This window comes from Lepidochelys kempii, chromosome 3 (assembly GCF_965140285.1).
Source record: "Lepidochelys kempii isolate rLepKem1 chromosome 3, rLepKem1.hap1, whole genome shotgun sequence".
Taxonomy (NCBI): domain Eukaryota; kingdom Metazoa; phylum Chordata; order Testudines; family Cheloniidae; genus Lepidochelys; species Lepidochelys kempii.
Window position 1 is genome coordinate 16,660,802 of NC_136382.1, and position 16,645 is coordinate 16,677,446.

At 44.2% G+C, this 16,645-nt stretch overlaps 1 protein-coding gene across 3 annotated transcripts; it reads left to right on the top strand.

Annotated features, from left to right (window-relative positions):
- The first annotated feature begins 318 nt into the window (after nucleotides 1-318).
- Nucleotides 319-16,259, top strand: ANKRD66 (ankyrin repeat domain 66). 3 transcript variants are annotated; one of them, XM_073335088.2, is made up of 4 exons: nucleotides 319-500; nucleotides 722-881; nucleotides 6,416-6,644; nucleotides 14,534-16,259. In XM_073335088.2, exons 2-4 carry the CDS (start codon nucleotides 743-745, stop codon nucleotides 14,712-14,714), a joined length of 549 nt encoding a protein of 182 aa, XP_073191189.1. In that variant the 5' UTR covers nucleotides 319-500; nucleotides 722-742; the 3' UTR covers nucleotides 14,715-16,259. The 3 variants fall into 3 exon arrangements, with proteins under 3 accessions (XP_073191189.1, XP_073191188.1, XP_073191187.1); XM_073335087.2 differs by having other exon boundaries at nucleotides 319-488; XM_073335086.2 differs by having other exon boundaries at nucleotides 319-881.
- The last annotated feature ends 386 nt before the right edge of the window (nucleotides 16,260-16,645 follow it).

Here is a 16,645-nt window from a genome sequence, read left to right on the forward strand (position 1 = left end):
GATGCACATAATTTGTCAGCAAAGCAGCCACTAAGTGATCACCTAACACAATGGGGGACCCATTGCACAGGCCTCACACCCAGCTGGATTCATAGGACGGTGTCTGTGCATGCAGAGCATGCCCCTGGGGGAGAACAGCATTATGTTTTTTTATAAGCAGTGTGGTGTGTCAAGATCTGCCCAGAATAACATGGGAAATATCTGATCAGTAACGTCTTTTCTTTAAAAAAAAATAAATCTATATAATAAACCTGCACCTTTAACAAGGGAGGAGCCAGTTTCCATGGTAAATAAGTAACAACAGACTTGGAGGCCAACTGTGTGTTGTGAGCTGGCAGATCTTCAGCGACATCTTTGAGAAATGCACTATGATTTTATCTGTGGTTTTCTTTATTTACTGAGTCACACTTTGTAACAGAATTCCCTGAACTTGGAGACTAAATACCTAGCAAACATCACCAGCAGACTGCAATCAGTGATTGGTTTAGGTTCAGTTAACTGTGGATGTTAATTTTCTTTCTTTCTTTTTGTCTCTCTGCCTTTCTTGTTCTGGCCTTCGATAGAATTTTGATACAGATGGTTAATGTCTGAATTTTCAGTGTGGACACTGCCTAATCCATTCAAATTGTCTCTTGGGTTGAGGCTTTTCTGAGCCACAGTTACTGAAAACTGCTATATAAAGCATGTGCATGAAGTTGTTGTTTTGTTGTTCTTGTACTAGGGGTTGTCAGAACTGTGCAACATGACAGAGCTTCATGAAGCTGTAGCTCTGGGCGATTACGATTTAGTGAATAAGCTTCTGAAAAAAGGGCTTTTTGATGTGAATTACAAAGATACGGATTGGAATGACAGGACACCACTGCACTGGGCTGCTGCTAAAGGTAAGGAGGCCCTGTACTCAGTAGCCCATGTACATGCTAACATTGACGTTATATAAGAGAGTGCAGCTTATTATTATATTACACTATGCAGGAGAGGTGCTAGAACTAGGGATGCTGGGTGTGCTGCCGCACCCCCTGGCTTGAAGTAGTTTCCATTATATACAGGGTTTACAGTTTGGTTCAATGACTCTCTGCACCCCCACTATACAAATTGTTCCAGCACCACTGCTGAGCAGGCTGTTAATGGGGTTATGCAGCATCCCGATAATTACACTGAGAGGTTCTGATTCTGCTGTCCTTGCCCAAACAGACAAAATATTGAATTAAAAGGGAATTTTGCCTGTTTAAAGAACATGTGGGATTGGACCCCAAATGATCATTTCTTGTTTATATGAAGTTTGATTATTTTAAAGGGATAATGTGTAATTTTTACACACTGTGTGTATATATAAGGGCCCTATTTCTTTCATCGCTTTGATTTCACACTGGAATAAGAAAAGGAGTACTAGTGGCCTAGTGGCACCTTAGAGACTAACCAATTTATTTGAGCATAAGCTTATGCTCAAATAAATTGGTTAGTCTCTAAGGTGCCACAAGTACTCCTTTTCTTTTTGCGAATACAGACTAACATGGCTGCCACTCTGAAACACTGGAATAGCTGCATTGACTTGAGTGGAGTTATTCCTGATTTACACCTGTGTGAAGGGCGAATCAATGTGTAGACACAATTGGCATTTAGGAAAAACAGATTGAGCACAGTAACTACACAGTGGTTTAAAATCCTCCCACCTTTATTTTTAGTGTTGAATCTTTCAAATCAGCAATGCAGGACCAGATCCTGCCTGCAGCTGACGTTTGGTGTTTTAGCATCAGAACTATTTATTAAGGTCCAACCAGGTCCAACCCCTAGAAGGCAGTAGGTGGAACTGTGCGGATGTAACAAAGGACTTAATTTTAAAGAAAATGGTTTGTATGGGGGTCACTGAGAGCTTAATTTAGCCTGCAGAATCTTTATAACAGGTGATAGTGCATGAGAAAGAAAGAATCCAGCTTGACCCTCAGATTCCAGGTTGAATTTCCAGGGCAATTAGTGAGGGGGGAAACAAACATCTTTTTACTTGCACAGGAACTGAAATCACCAGACAGGATTAGACCCAAAGTCCATCTAGTCCAGTATTCTGTCTCTGACAGTGACCAGTACCAGATGCTTCAGAGGAAAGTGAAAGAACCTCTCAGTAGGCAGATGTGGGATAATCTGCCCCCCACATCTGTCTCATGCTTACCTCTAATAGTTAGAGATTGGCTTAAACCAGAGGTGGGCAAACTATGGCCTGCAGGCCACATCCGGCCCATAGGACCGTCCTGCCCCACAGCGAAGCTGCCGTGTTGGCAGCGCTCTGGCTCCAGCTGGGCGGAGGGGCTGTGACCTCCTGCCACTCTGAGCAGCATGGTAAGGGAGCTGGGGGGTGGGGGGCGTTTGGATAAGGGGCAGGGAGTCCTGGGGACAGTCAGGGGACAGGGAGCAGGGGGGTGGGGGTTGGATGGGTTGGGGATTCTGCGGGGGACGGTCAGGGGTTGAGGAACAGGGGAGGTTGGATAGGCATGGGAGTCCTGGGGGGCCTGTGAGGGGTGGGGGTGTGGACAGGGGGTAGGGCAGTCAGGGAGTAGGGAGGGTTGGATAAGGGGGAGGTCCCAGGGGAGCAGTTAGGGGCGGGGGGTCCCAGGAGGGGGTGGTCAGGAGACAAGGAGCAGCGGGGGGTTGGATGGGTCAGGGGTTCTGATAAGGGCAGTCAGGGGGTGGGAGGTGGGAGGGGGCGGATGGGGGTGGGGGCCAGGCTGTTTGGGGAGACACAGCCTTCCCTACCCGGCCCTCCGTACAGTTTTGCAACCCCGATGTGGCCCTCGGGCCAAAAAGTTTGCCCACCCCTGGCTTAAATCCTGAACACATTCTATTCACCGAGTACATGTGGTCTGTAGGGCACTGAGACACAAGAAACAGACCATCTCACTACCATTTGAATCACTTTGCCATCCTTTGGGGTAGAGCCGTATTATAATGCATTAACATTTGTAAAGAGCTTTGAGATCCTTGAGGATCCTATAGAAAGACAAAGAAATTCTTACCTTATTCGGTGACTTTTGTTGTTTCAATCATTATTAATTCATTTTTCATTGCCGCTGGACTTTCCCCTGAGATGTTGTTCCCAGAAGGGATGAAATCAAATACCACACATTCAGAATAAATAATTATCTTATTACAGGAGCTATGAGCCTGATCTAAAGCCCTTTGAAATCCAGGTAAAAGGCTTCCCTTGACTTCAGTGGCCCTTGGATCAGTGACCCTTGGCCCTTATAAAAGTTAGGAAGCTTGGGGAAGTGCTAACAAAGACTTATGCAAGGGGTGATAAGATTAAACGTACATTAATTGGTGTGCACTAAAAATACACTGCACAAAAGCAGTGACAAGTTCAGGTTGCTCGAAGCACCCTCGGTCCCAGTTCATGTGATATCCCTTTGTAAGACATGTAATGAGTTTTCTCTCTGCTGGTAACTCCCTAATTACCTGCCTAAGAGCCTTACAAGTGATGTGCAGAGAGTGCCAGCTGGCAGTGGCATCCATCAGTGTGGTCTCTAGTTTATGACAGGTTTCAGAGTAGCAGCCGTGTTAGTCTGTATTCGCAAAAAGAAAAGGAGTACTTGTGGCACCTTAGAAATTGGTTAGTCTCTAAGGTGCCACAAGTACTCCTTTTCTCTAGTAAGCGATGCCTACTCCACGTGGGACTCTGTTCCCCTCTAGTGGTGGCTAGAGCAGCTAGAGACTGATAAGCTCTACTGCTACCTCCTTGGCTCCGAGAGCTGGGTCTTTTAGCTCAGACAGTAGATCCTTATGTATTAAGATCCAGAGGTCTGATCCCTGCTGCTGACGACCCACCCTGGAGCATTAGCGTTACACTTACATTCTAAGGGCCGGATCCTGCAAGTTGCTGAGCATCTCCTGCAGTTACCTAGTGCCCGCAACTCCCATTAACTTCAGCAGGGAATGAGGGCACTCAGCACCTTGCCGGGGGTGCTCAGTACCCTGCAGGATTGGGACCTAAATTAGAAGATGTGATGATATGAAACCCTAGGATTGGGGGTGGCTGAGGAGGACAAGTGATGAAAGGTTAAATGAAGGGTGGGAAACAAAGCCATATATCACACTGTGGTAGGTTAATGATAGTTGGGTATAAAAGGTATGAGTTAAGTTATTGATATTGGGCTGGTTCTCAGCTAATGTAAACTGGCATAGCTCCATTGACTTCAATAGTGGCTCCGAGCCATTGTGTATTGTATTGTGTCACAATAGTATACACAATGCTAACCCCCTGCAACCAGCACACAAAATCTAAACACCATACATCCAGCTCTTCAAAGCATTAAATATAAATATCAAATGTACATTTTCCCTCAATATTTTGTACTGACCTGGATGAATAGTTTCACACTCTGTGCAGACCAGGACTGTGCTTTGTATTAATGTCCGAACTCAGCCAGGTTTTCTCCCTCTCCCTCAGCATTTCAGGGAAATAAATCATGTGTAAGCATGGATGGAATACAAAGCTGAGAACAAGCTGGAAGGACAGGTTTTTGCACAGAAAAATCTATATCTTTCCAACTCCTACCCAAGCCTCCCTCCCCAAACTAAAAAAATCTGTGAGTCAAATTCTGAGGTCTTTACTCTGTTCTTACTCAGCCTTCAGTCTGGCAAAACTCCCTTTGGAATCAATGGTATAACAAGTAAGGACCTAAGTATTTATCTCTATGCTAGATCCATATTTGGTAGGCTTCGCAGACTTGCACTTCTGTCCCCCATAACCTGTCTCCAATGTCTTTTTGCCTTCCTCATTGCCTTTCAGTGTCCTGTCTCCTCTCCATTTCGCTTTTTTCTCTTCCTCTCGCTTGTCTGTCTTTGTGTAGCATCTCTCTGCACTGCTTTCTGGTCTGCCTTTAGGGAATTCTAGGAATTGAGTGAAACTCTCTGCAGTTTCTTTCTTCCCATGATCACAGCTGCAGAGGATATTGCTGAGAGATGTAGTTTCTTCTGTGATTGACGAATGTCACCTGGGATGGATGAAGGCTCAGTGAAATATAAAAAGTTAATGACTACAATACTGTGGTCTGTGGTTAAATACTCTGCAGTTGAGCAGGGTCCTGACTGGGAGGCAAGTTAACATGGCACAGAGGTGGTATCTAAGGGCTATTATGGGTGAATTCTGAACTTGGTGTTTTACTTATCTGGGTTGCTGCGTTTGTTATACTGAGCTGATCAAAACCGTGTATGTATCTCCAGGTAAGGCCATAGAATGTGGGCGTCCTTTCAGAAGGTTTCAGAGTAACAAGAAAAGGAGTACTTGTGGCACCTTAGAGACTAACCAATTTATTTGAGCATAAGCTTTCGTGAGCTACAGCTCACTTCATCTGAAACCTTTCAGAGTAACAGTTGTGTTAGTCTGTATTTGCAAAAAGAAGTACTCCTTTTCTTTCAGAAGGTAAGTCTCAAAGGGTATGTTTACACAGCAGAAAAAAAATGTGTCAGCGAATCTCAGAGCTCAGATCAACTGGCTCAGGGTGCTGGGACGTGTGCTGTGATGTTAAACAGAGCAGTGCAGCTGGTTGGACTTGGGCTGGAGCATGGACTCCAAGACCCTCCCTCCTTGCTGGGTTCCAGAGCCCAAGCTCCAGCCCAAATCTGAATGTCTCCACTGCTATTTTTAGCCTCACAGTTGACCCAGGCCAGCCACGGCTGTGCCATGGTTCGTTTATCCCTGTGTAGAGATACCCTGACACTCTTTGCTGAGGATCTTTTTTTGTACCCTGATTGGCTTATCCATCTCCCAGGCCATGAGGTCTGGACAAAGAGACTGGGGATCTGGTTATTTTTAAAAAGTTATTAAACATATAGATTTTAATTATGCTCATGTGAGTCCCTAATGATTTTAAAAAAATATCCCTACCCTAAAAAGAAAATCACAGGACTCAGATTTGCAAGTGCTGGAAACGCGGCTGTGACCAATCCACAGCCATAACCCATGGCCATCTTGCTCCCCAGCTGACGCTCGTACACTTAACACTACATTCATAGCGGATGACGTCCAGCTGCTGAGATTTGAATTCCTGTAGCCCAGATGCTTGAGGTCAAGCGCTGCCTAACTAGAGGGAGTATGTAATATACCGTATAGCATATGTGTGGCTATGAACCTCAGTACTATTGTCTGGATGGAAGGTCAGACCTAATCAGCTGATTGTGGCTATTTTCTGTCTACAGAGGGTAAAAGACCCAACACTAGTCCAGCTAGCAGAGCATCGGCACAAGTGGGTAGAGGCGTGTGTGGGTTGGAACCGGAGTTCCTAAGTATGTGCCGTTTAGCTGGTGACATCACTGCAGCGCTTGTTGTCCGTGGACACAGATTCTTTACACTGCCATATAGAACATCTTGAATATTTCACCTTTGAACCATTTTTTTTTCTCCCTGTGTTTTCTGCATATCTACAAGGACAATCAGAGATGGTAAAGCTACTTGTGCAGCATGGCGCTCGCCTTTGCTTGAGAACTGACGTGGGTTGGACTCCAGCTCATTTTGCTGCTGAGTCAGGAAGACTGGGCGTTCTAAGGACTCTTCATTTTTTGCATGCCGCCCTCGATACAGCAGATCTCTATGGGGACACTCCGAAAAGGATTGCAGAAATCTATGGACACAAAGACTGTGTGAAGTTCTTAGAAATGTGAGTATTGACAGACTTCTGCAACCAGCCGCAGTAAATGAAGTGGAAGCCAGTGAAGGTGAAATTCACTCCTGTACAGAGGGCCTACGCCATGGCCTATGCACGACTTGCATTTCAACCTAAACCCTATGTAAGCCCTAGGGGTTTAAGTGGCATATAAATGTGCTTAGGCTTTCTGCTGGGCTTCTGGACCAGCGTGAGCAAATGGAAAGAACTTTGTTGATTTCAGTGAATCCACAGAGCCAATTATCTTAAGTGGCTTGCTGCCTCTGAACAGCACTTCATCATTTTCCATCTTTTCCAAGTGTTCTGGCTCTAGGTCCAGGTCTCCAAAAGAGCTAAGCACCCAGGAGCTCCCCTTAAGGCACATAAATAAGTGGCTTGAATTTTAAATGTTCAATGACTACTTAAGCTCTGAAATGAAGTGGCCAGATTTTCAAGAAAGAATAAACAGGAGCTTCCGGGTACCAAGCCCTTATGAAAATCTGGCCGCTTCACAGAGGTGCTGACAGGGGAGCTGAGCTCTTCGGAAAACTCTGGGTATGTCTCCCCTGCAATAAAACACCCGCGGCTTGCCTGTGTCAGCGGACGCGGGCTTGCAGGGCAATTACCTTGCCATGTAGGGCAATTAAATTGCAATGTAGACGTCCAGGCTCAGGATGGAGCCCACAGTCTGGGCTCCCGAGAGAGGGAGCGTCCCAAAGCCCGGTTTCCTCCCGGCCCCCACTTGCTGCCCCCGCTCGCCTCCCCTGGCCCCAGCGCCTGCAGCTCACGCTGACTCTGCTCTGCCGGCTGCCGCAGGGTCCTAGGGCACCCCTGTCACTCGTGGCAGGGCGGGTTGCCCGTACCCTGCCCTTCCGCCCTAGCCCTGAGCCTCTCCAACGCCCCAGAGCCCTCACCCCCCCCGCACCCTAATTCTCTGCCCCAGCCGTGAGCCCCCTCCCACACCCCAAACCTCTCATCCACAGCCCTCACCCCTTCCTCTCCCCAAACTCCCACCCAGAACCTGCACCCCCGCCACCCCCAAACTCCCTCTCAGAGCCTGCCCCCCTCGCCCTCTCCTGCGCCCCCACCCCTTGCCCTAGCCCAGAGCCTACACCTAAACTCCATCCCAGAGCCTGCCCCCCTCACCCCCTCCTGCACCCCCACCCCCTGCCCGGAGCCTACACCCAGCACCCAAACTCCATCCCAGAGCCTGCACCCCAGACCCCCTCCCCCACCCCAACTCCCTTCCAGAGCCTGCCCCCCTCAGCCCTTCCTGCACCCCCGCCCCCTGTCCCAGCCCAGAGCCTACACCAAGCACCCAAACTTCCTTCCAGAGCCTTAGGCAGGTGGGGGCAGAGTTGGGGGGGGCGGGTTTTGGGCACCACCAACATTTCTACAGACCTGCCACCCCTGGGGTTGCAGCTTTCTGGGTCTAAACCCAAGAAATCCCAGCTGCTGCCTTGGAAGGTAGAAGGGAGAGTTAACTCATGTACGGAGCTGGCCAAAGAGTCACAATTCAATTCTGCAAAGACTTTTGAGATGTCGAAGTTTCGCGTCTTTCCAAATTTCCAATGAAAAATCATTTTGTGGAAAATGTTCCAACTGGCTCTATTGTCTCATAAGTACCTCAGGCATTTATCATTGCATCTGTAAGGCTTCTTCTCACGAGCAAGTCTTTGAATTCTGAATGGGTGGCCAGGCCTCTTTTCCTTCACTCTTCACAAACATTCATGCCACTGGGATTGTGTTCCCACAGATATTTGGGGGGATTGGTTGTTTGTCATATGACTACCCATATTCACATGCAAAAAGGGGGTATTCGTGCATAAAGAGGACTACTTGTTATTCACTCTTCACCATTTGCTAGTTTTATTTTTTAAAAGCCTCAGACATCCATTGAGGAAGCTGAAGGAACACAGTGTGACTTAGGTGACGAATTGCACAGCATGACCACTCAATAGGTAAAGTGAACAGCCCTTTGGCAGAACACTGTTCATCCAAGCTAACTGGTTAATTAGAAATAACAGTTACTCTGGTAGAAATCAGGATTAGTTCACAAATAATTTGCAATAGAAGGGATAAATCAAAGAAATTCTTTATTCAGAATAAAAACAGTTCTACTTCTAATTGCAGGCAACAATAATATGTTCAAGAAACATGTACACCACCACCATTGCACTAACTACATGTAACTATGAAATCAGAGCACATGTGCTTAATTTTTTCCTGCTTAATAGTCAAATGAAAACGTACCCATTCAAATTTAGCCAGATCTGTCAAGTCAGTATACTATTATGTAATGTTGAAAGTTTTCACTGTTTCTCACCTTGTGGAATACAAATCTTTTATGCTGTTAAAAGCTATCATTTAGAATTACACTTGTGATTTCCACACTCAACTGACCGAACGGGCCATTTGTATGTTTGGTTTGTTGACCATTTGTGTTTCCTTGTGGAACTGGGGTAACTGCACATGCAAATTATTCACATGCAAATTTTATGTAAGCTCTTCTAGAACAGGTCAGATGCTCAGCTGGTGAAAGTTAGTGTTGACTTCAATGGAGTTATGTCAATTTACACTAGCTGCTGGAAATGGGCCATGATTCTAACTGAGATCTGAGCAAAAAAATTTCTATGACTTTACTAGCTTAGTTAGATCTCAGAGATCCAAATACAACTATATTTGGAATAGCTGATTTCACCTAAATTGTATCCCAAAATGAGATGAAGAGCCAGTGATACCACTACTAAAGGGAGGATATGTATCTGGCTGTCGCAGACCGCCGGTCTGTTCCAATAGTGCAGCTTCCATGTTGTGAAACTAGCTGCCAAACTTTCTGATCTGATTTTCAGGTACACTAAGGGCCCTTTCCACTCCAGAGTGGTGTAAAGGGGACTTAGTGTAAATGAAAGCAAGGCACTCCATATTTAATTCAGTTTACCGGAGTAAAATTTGTAATAAACGACACCATTATTAATAGTCAAAGCACATTAACATGAGTTATGAAGCAAAGTAACATATCATGTAACATCCAGGAGACTTCTGACAAATAAAACATGTTACGATGGCAAAAACAATTCTGAAACAAAATGTTTTTAAAAATAAAACCCTTTCGGCTAGATCACATGCTGGTGATTAATGGAGCTGATGGGTGCCAAGGCCTTCTCTGGTGATGTAACATCCACCCTCTCAAGCTGGAGTATGGGGTGACAACAGCAACTGCAGCTTCAGCTCCAGTTTCGTGAGACAGCCAGGCAGCTGAAGCAGACCCCAGGCAGTTTTAATGCAAGTCCTGAGAACCAGCTACATTTCACCAGTGTGAGAGGAAAACCCAGGGCTAGATTTTTGATTAAATACATATTTTAAAAGAGAAATTTACTTTCCAATTCACAGCCCATCAGTTTGTCCTCTGCTCCCTCTCTTGCTCTCAAGAACCGCAGTGTTCTCTCCCTGACTCAGCCCTCTGGTCAGGTGTGACGATGCGGCCCATGGGAGCCAGCTGAGGTCACTCAATCAGGGTGAACTGCAAACAGAATGGGGCAGACAAACCTCAAACGCTGGTGGATATTCCAATACTCAGGTTTAACAACCCAGCACAAAACAGCTTCTATGGCACCTCCCTGGTTACTCAGAAGTCCAAATAATGCAGTTCCCTTAAAGTCCCCAGCCTCAGGCCTCCATCCAGACACACGTGTCAGATAGGATAATGATTACTGAAAATCTTATCATATACAAGAAAAGGTTCTCCTGATCCCAAAGTACCAAGCCCTGGACCCAAGTTAAATGATAACTTAGATTTTACCCAAAATACACTCTTATAGCCAATTCTTATTAACTAAACTAAAATTTATTTAAAAAGAAAAGAGTGTTGGTTAAAAGATCAATATACAGACAGACTTGAATTCAATTCTTGAGGTTCAGATACATAGCAGAGAGGAGTCTGTAGTTGCCAAAAGTCTTTTTAGAAATAGTCCACAGGTTATAGTCCAATGTCCATAGTCAGGATAACTCCAGTCAGTGACTGGGGATCTCAATCCTTATGGCTCAGGGTTTCCCCTTCTTGAAACCCAAAGCAGATCTGAGATGAAGAAGAATCGTGTCCCAGGGTTTTTATACATTTCTAGCAGCCTTTTGGCCAGAGAAAATGATAGGCTTAACTTTCCTTCTCCTAAACATCATGGCAATTAGCATAGGGTAATTTATCCATTAAACAGTTCAGATACAAATTACCACAACCTTCAAAGAGACATATAGACAATAATACTATTTCACTCAAGAGTCTTCCTAAATATTAATATTCCTTTTTTGATCTTTGAATCAAGACTTGTTTGCTTAAATCACAAGACCTGAGCAAACATCTACCCTTCTATCTCTAACAATGTAGGCTTGCATTTCAAAACTCTATTCATTTACATATCTTTCTAACAAGTCTTTAAAGTTCTTCCATGGGTCAGGTCAGTATGTGAGTTAATTAACTCTTTCTGACCTTATGTCACCTTTCAATGAGATATTATATTACATTCATGGTCTCTGTGTATATAATGTCTTCTGCAGTTTCCACAATATGCATCCGATGAAGTGAGCTGTAGCTCACGAAAGCTCATGCTCAAATAAATTGGTCAGTCTCTAAGGTGCCACAAGTACTCCTTTTCTTTTTGCGAATACAGACTAACACGGCTGTTACTCTGAAACCTATTACACTCATAACGTCACACCAGGTCACTAATGTGGTTTCCCCTTAGGTTCCTGCTCTCCAGCCATCTCAGGCAGTCTTCTGCTTCACTGCCTCACAGTGCCACTCCCACTGTGGCTGGCAGGGGGACATGGGCCCACCCTCTACTCTGGGTTCCAGCTCAAGGACCCTCTACACAGCAGCTAAGATCCATTCCCTGCACCTTGCTGCCTTTCCCTGAGCTGCTTCCATACTTCTTGGCCTTCCACACTCCTTTGGATTTGCCAGTCTCCCTCCTCCCTGGGAATAACTCAACCCAAACACTCCTCCTTTTCCGCAGGGAGCGACTGCATCTTTCCCCCTGTTGCCCCCTCTACTTCCAGTTTCCTGGTCTTTTGTGGCAGCCCTGCCTGTCTCTTGCAGGTGAGCTTCTCTCTAGTTAGCTGCCTCCAGCCTAAAGCTCCCCTGTTTGCAGCCTAATTAGCTGATTGGGCCCTCCTGACTTAACCCATCTCTTGCAGGGCCAGTGTGGGGTCCACACCCCATTACAAAAAGACATTATGCTTTTCACTTCTTGAATGTGGGCCTTTGTGCCGTGGCTCCTGAAACTGGCTTACCTGTTTTGCATGTGCCAGGTGTGACTCCCGAGAGAAAACGAGGAGGAGGGGAGAAATGATGAATGCGGCAAAAGCCACAGGAAATCCAGTGCCACGGAAAAGAAAAACAAATCTGTCTCCAAGATCAAGTCTTTCATAGTGTTCTTTTTGGAGAGACTGGGAACAGAATAATTACACTGCATTTTGTAGATATCACAGAAGAAAGGGATGCTGTTGACTAAGGATAAAAACACAGGCATAAGGCACCACCAGGCTATCAGCTTGGAGATTCTCAGGTGTAGGTGGATGAAGAAAGGGGGCTGAAATCTCCAATTCTGACATGGTAAATGACATATAAACAGGCCACCAACCTGAGGATGGGAGACCTTGAAAATCAGCTGACAGCTGTGAATGCTCGCTATGCTTTGTTCCTAGGATAGAAGCTAGCAGAGAATGCCATATAGAAAACCCTTAGCATTGCTGTGCACAAGAAGCAAAACCTGGAGATCCCCAGAATGGTCAAGATCTTATCATCTGAGTTCAGGCCTCTCTTTTTTGACTGCCACAATGAATTTACCCAAAAGCCAACAACTGCCTCGCCTCTTAGGAATGCCAGGAAACTGACAGCAGATGGGGGAAAATTAGAGCTTTGGGAACATTACAACTGTTGCTTCCCATTGTTTAAGATGTACACAAGTTCTGTCCCAGAGGTCAAAGGTCTTCATGCAGTGCTGTGTTAGAATCTGGGCAAGAGATGCACTGCCCTTCTCTCTGTAGGTCACACATTCAAAACATGGGTTAATATATATACTTAAATGGAATTGTTCCTGCTATACTAGGCATGTAAATGTGAGATGTATTCTGTTGAGGGTCAGTGTCACTCCCTGATATTTGCCTGTTGTGTGGAGAGTGGTGTACAGAGTTAAAAACAATGCTTGTGTCAGAGGCCTGGAGTTTTTTCAAGAACAACAAAAACACAATTTACATCAGTTTTGGTCTGCAGCAGAAATTCCCCATCTTGGGTTCTTTTACACCCACTTTGCACCAGTGCCAACGGCTAACCATGGTGCAAAGAAGCAGAGAACCTGGCTCTCTAGTGTGTATCCATCTCATTTTCAGAGTGCTTAATGTTGAAGCCATATTTGCTGTTCTAGGAGGTCCCTTCATGGTCAAGTTGTCTTCTATCAACCCTGATGTGGCCCCATCCAGAATGGTGTCCAGAATCCACAGTACCTCTTGAAATCAAGGAGAACTGCAATCATCAGCAAATGTCAGGAGTTGGCCCTTATTATTCTCAGTCTTTTGTTATGTATCTAGGCTTTGTCCATGGAAAATCATCAATCCTTTTCTTAAAGATGGATTAATGGTTTAACCGTCAGGTCTAAACTCTCAGGAACTTAAAGGATACTTCCTGCAGGGTAGAGGTAGCTCTTCAGTAGCCTCAGTTATTGTGATTGCCAGGACAATTATATCAGATACAATAGCCTTACCTCCATTTTGAACATTACAACTATTGGCCCTCATTCTTGAAGATGTACAGAAGTTTTGTCCCAGAAGAACCACTCTCCTTGCCAAGTTTGGCTATTGGAGTCTGGTTGACATATGCACTACCCTGTGTCTGCATCCCATATACACACAACTTTGAATAGTTGAACAAAATAAAACAAGTGGATATGTTTCAGAGTAACAGCCGTGTTAGTCTGTATTCGCAAAAAGAAAAGGAGTACTTGTGGCACCTTAGAGACTAACCAATTTATTTGAGCATGAGCTTTCGTGAGCTACAGCTCATGCATCCGATGAAGAGCATCACAAAAGCTCATGCTCAAATAAATTGGTTAGTCTCTAAGGTGCCACAAGTACTCCTTTTCTTTTTACAAGTGGATATGTTTCTCTTCCTAATTAATCACCTGATTAATGAGGAATGTACATGGCAAGAATATCCTCTTCATGAGTATCAGTGTTACTCATGGATATGTGCACTTTCATCCAAAGAGCAATGCACAGAAATAAAATAAATGTTTAAATCTTCTTGTAGAAGGAATGATGTTCATGACAGTGCAATAAAACTAAATGTAAGAAATGCCACAGATCCTGCCTGCATACTATGGTAATTTTTCTTTAATTTTCTAGCTTAAAATGTGAATTTCTACAACACAGCTATATTTTTATAGCATCTTTCATGCAAACTGTATCCCACAATGTTATACAGAGTTGCATTAGTGAATAAAGCAGAACAATATATTTCTAGGAAGATGTGGGCTTGAGTTGCCAAGTTCAGATTTGGATTTGGATGCAAAATTAAGTTTAGGGTTGTTAAATTAGGGTTTGGTTCAGACCACTTTAGAGACACCACCAGCTGCAAAATTAGATTGGGACTGAAACTTCTTCAGATTTTCTTGCTGTTCTGATCTGATGTTTTGGTTCTGAACCATCTCTAATTCTACATAATAAGCAATAGCAGAAAGAGTGGAAATGAAGAGGCTTAGGCTCGTTATTTTTAACTGAATTTTTGTGTATGACCAGTTCGCAATGTTTTAGTCTGTTTCATTGAATGGAAAGTCCACAGCAGTCCTACAAGCGTGGTCGGACTGTGCAGTGTGCAATGGTTAAGGCAAAGTTTTTTCTTTCTTCTGTAGAGCTGAGGTGGAGTGCAGGGACTACCGTTTGGTGGCAGGATTGAAAGGGATTCAACTGGACCAGACAGATGAAGACTGGGAACTCAAGAAAGAAGAGCTTGAGAAAAATACACTCTGTGTTCAAGCAAAATCTACACTCTCTACTCAAAAGAAAAACAGAGGAAAGAATGTGAAACAGTAGAGTCTTCAGATTCCTTTGAACTAGGGAAAGTCACAGAGAGCTAGTCAAAGACACTAACAGACCCCAGATACATCTGGAGTATGAAACATACACTAAGTGCTTGTCTACATGGTGCTTTAGTCCACGTCAGAGGGGTAAATTTTAGTCTGCACTAGCATGCTGCGTGCTAACTGGCTTGTGTGTGCCCTGCTGGCATGCACCGAAATTCTCTAGTGTGCATTACCGTAGCCCTGTTCTAGACAAGCCTATGTTAATGTGGGAACTTTTAGTATATGCCACTAGGGTCCACGTAGGTCAGTTAGTGCATGACACACTAGTGGGGACTAAAATTGACACCCCTCTGGTGTGAATTAAAGAACTGTGTAGAGAAGACCTAAGAGAAAAAGCATATGGTCTGTGTGGTGGGTTGTACATATGGCTATTAATGGGAAATGGCTAGAAGTAGTGGATCTGGCTATTGTGACAAAGTCAGTCCTGACAGACAGAGTGGTAGAGGGCAGACATATCAATCCTTGAATGGAAAAATTCAAAACAAAAACTTTGTTTTGTTTTAATTTGAAAAAAAAATCACTTTTTCCTTTTCTCCCCTGGGAACACTTTCTCACTCTTTCTTCTCCCCTTCCTGTTTTCCAGTGAGGGAAAAAAGTTAAACTGTTTTTTACCTACTGAAATTAAAAGAAAAGAGAGCCCCTACTCAAAAGAGTTTGCAATCTATTAACTTTTACTTCAGTCCAGCATTGTCAATTTACACCTGTTGGCCCATGAGTCATAAGCTCTCTCAGAGCAAAAAATATTCCATATATATATATATATACACAGACACACAGAGTTCACAGATCTCAGCAATCCCTTAACATCTTTGAAGTACAATACAACTTTATTTGGTACACAAATAGCATCCTGAAATGCTTTACAGAGTTAATAACACAATGCCATAAATAATAGCAGAGTGGGACAGCATTGAAGAGAGATATTTTTCAGCTCAGATATGAAAAGAGATGAAGGCCACTGCTAGAGGCAGGGGATCCATCTAATCAAGCTAGCACTAGTCTGTTCCAGTATTCCTATGCTGCATAAACCTCTACATGTGATTGATTTGACTGGAGTAACCCTTCTAATAACTACACTGATAATAATTGTCATAAATATAAAGGGAAGGGTAAACCCCTTTAAAATCCCTCCTGGCTAGAGGAAAAATCCTCTCACCTGTAAAGGGTTAAGAAGCTAAAGGTAACCTCACTGGCACCTGACCAAAATGACCAATGAGGAGACAAGATACTTTCAAAAGCTGGGAGGAGGGAGAGAAACAAAGGGTCTATGTGTCTGTCTGTATGCTGCTTTTGCCAGGGACAGAACAGGAATGGAGTCTTAGAACTTTTAGTAAGTAATCTAGCTAGGTATGTGTTAGATTATGATTTCTTTAAATGGCTGAGAAAAGAACTGTGCTGAATAGAATGACTATCCCTGTCTGTGTGTCTTTTTTGTAACTTAAGGTTTTGCCTAGAGGGATTCTCTATGTTTTGAATCTAATTACCCTGTAAGGTATCTACCATCCTGATTTTACAGAGGTGATTCCTTTACTTCTATTAAAAGTCTTCTTGTAAGAAAACGGAATGCTTTTTCATTGTTCTCAGATCCAAGGGTTTGGGTCTGTGGTCACCTATGCAAATTGGTGAGGATTTTTACCAAACCTTCCCCAGGAAGTGGGGTGCAAGGGTTGGGAGGATTTTTGGGGGAAAGATGTGTCCAAACCACGTTTCCCAGTAAACCCAGTTAAAGTTTAGTGGTGGCAGTGGAAATTCCAAGGGCAAAGGATAAAATTAATTTGTACCTTGGGGAAGTTTTAACCTAAGCTGGTAAAAGTAAGCTTAGGAAGTTTTCATGCAGGTCCCCACATCTGTACCCTAGAGTTCAGAGTGGGGGAGGAACTG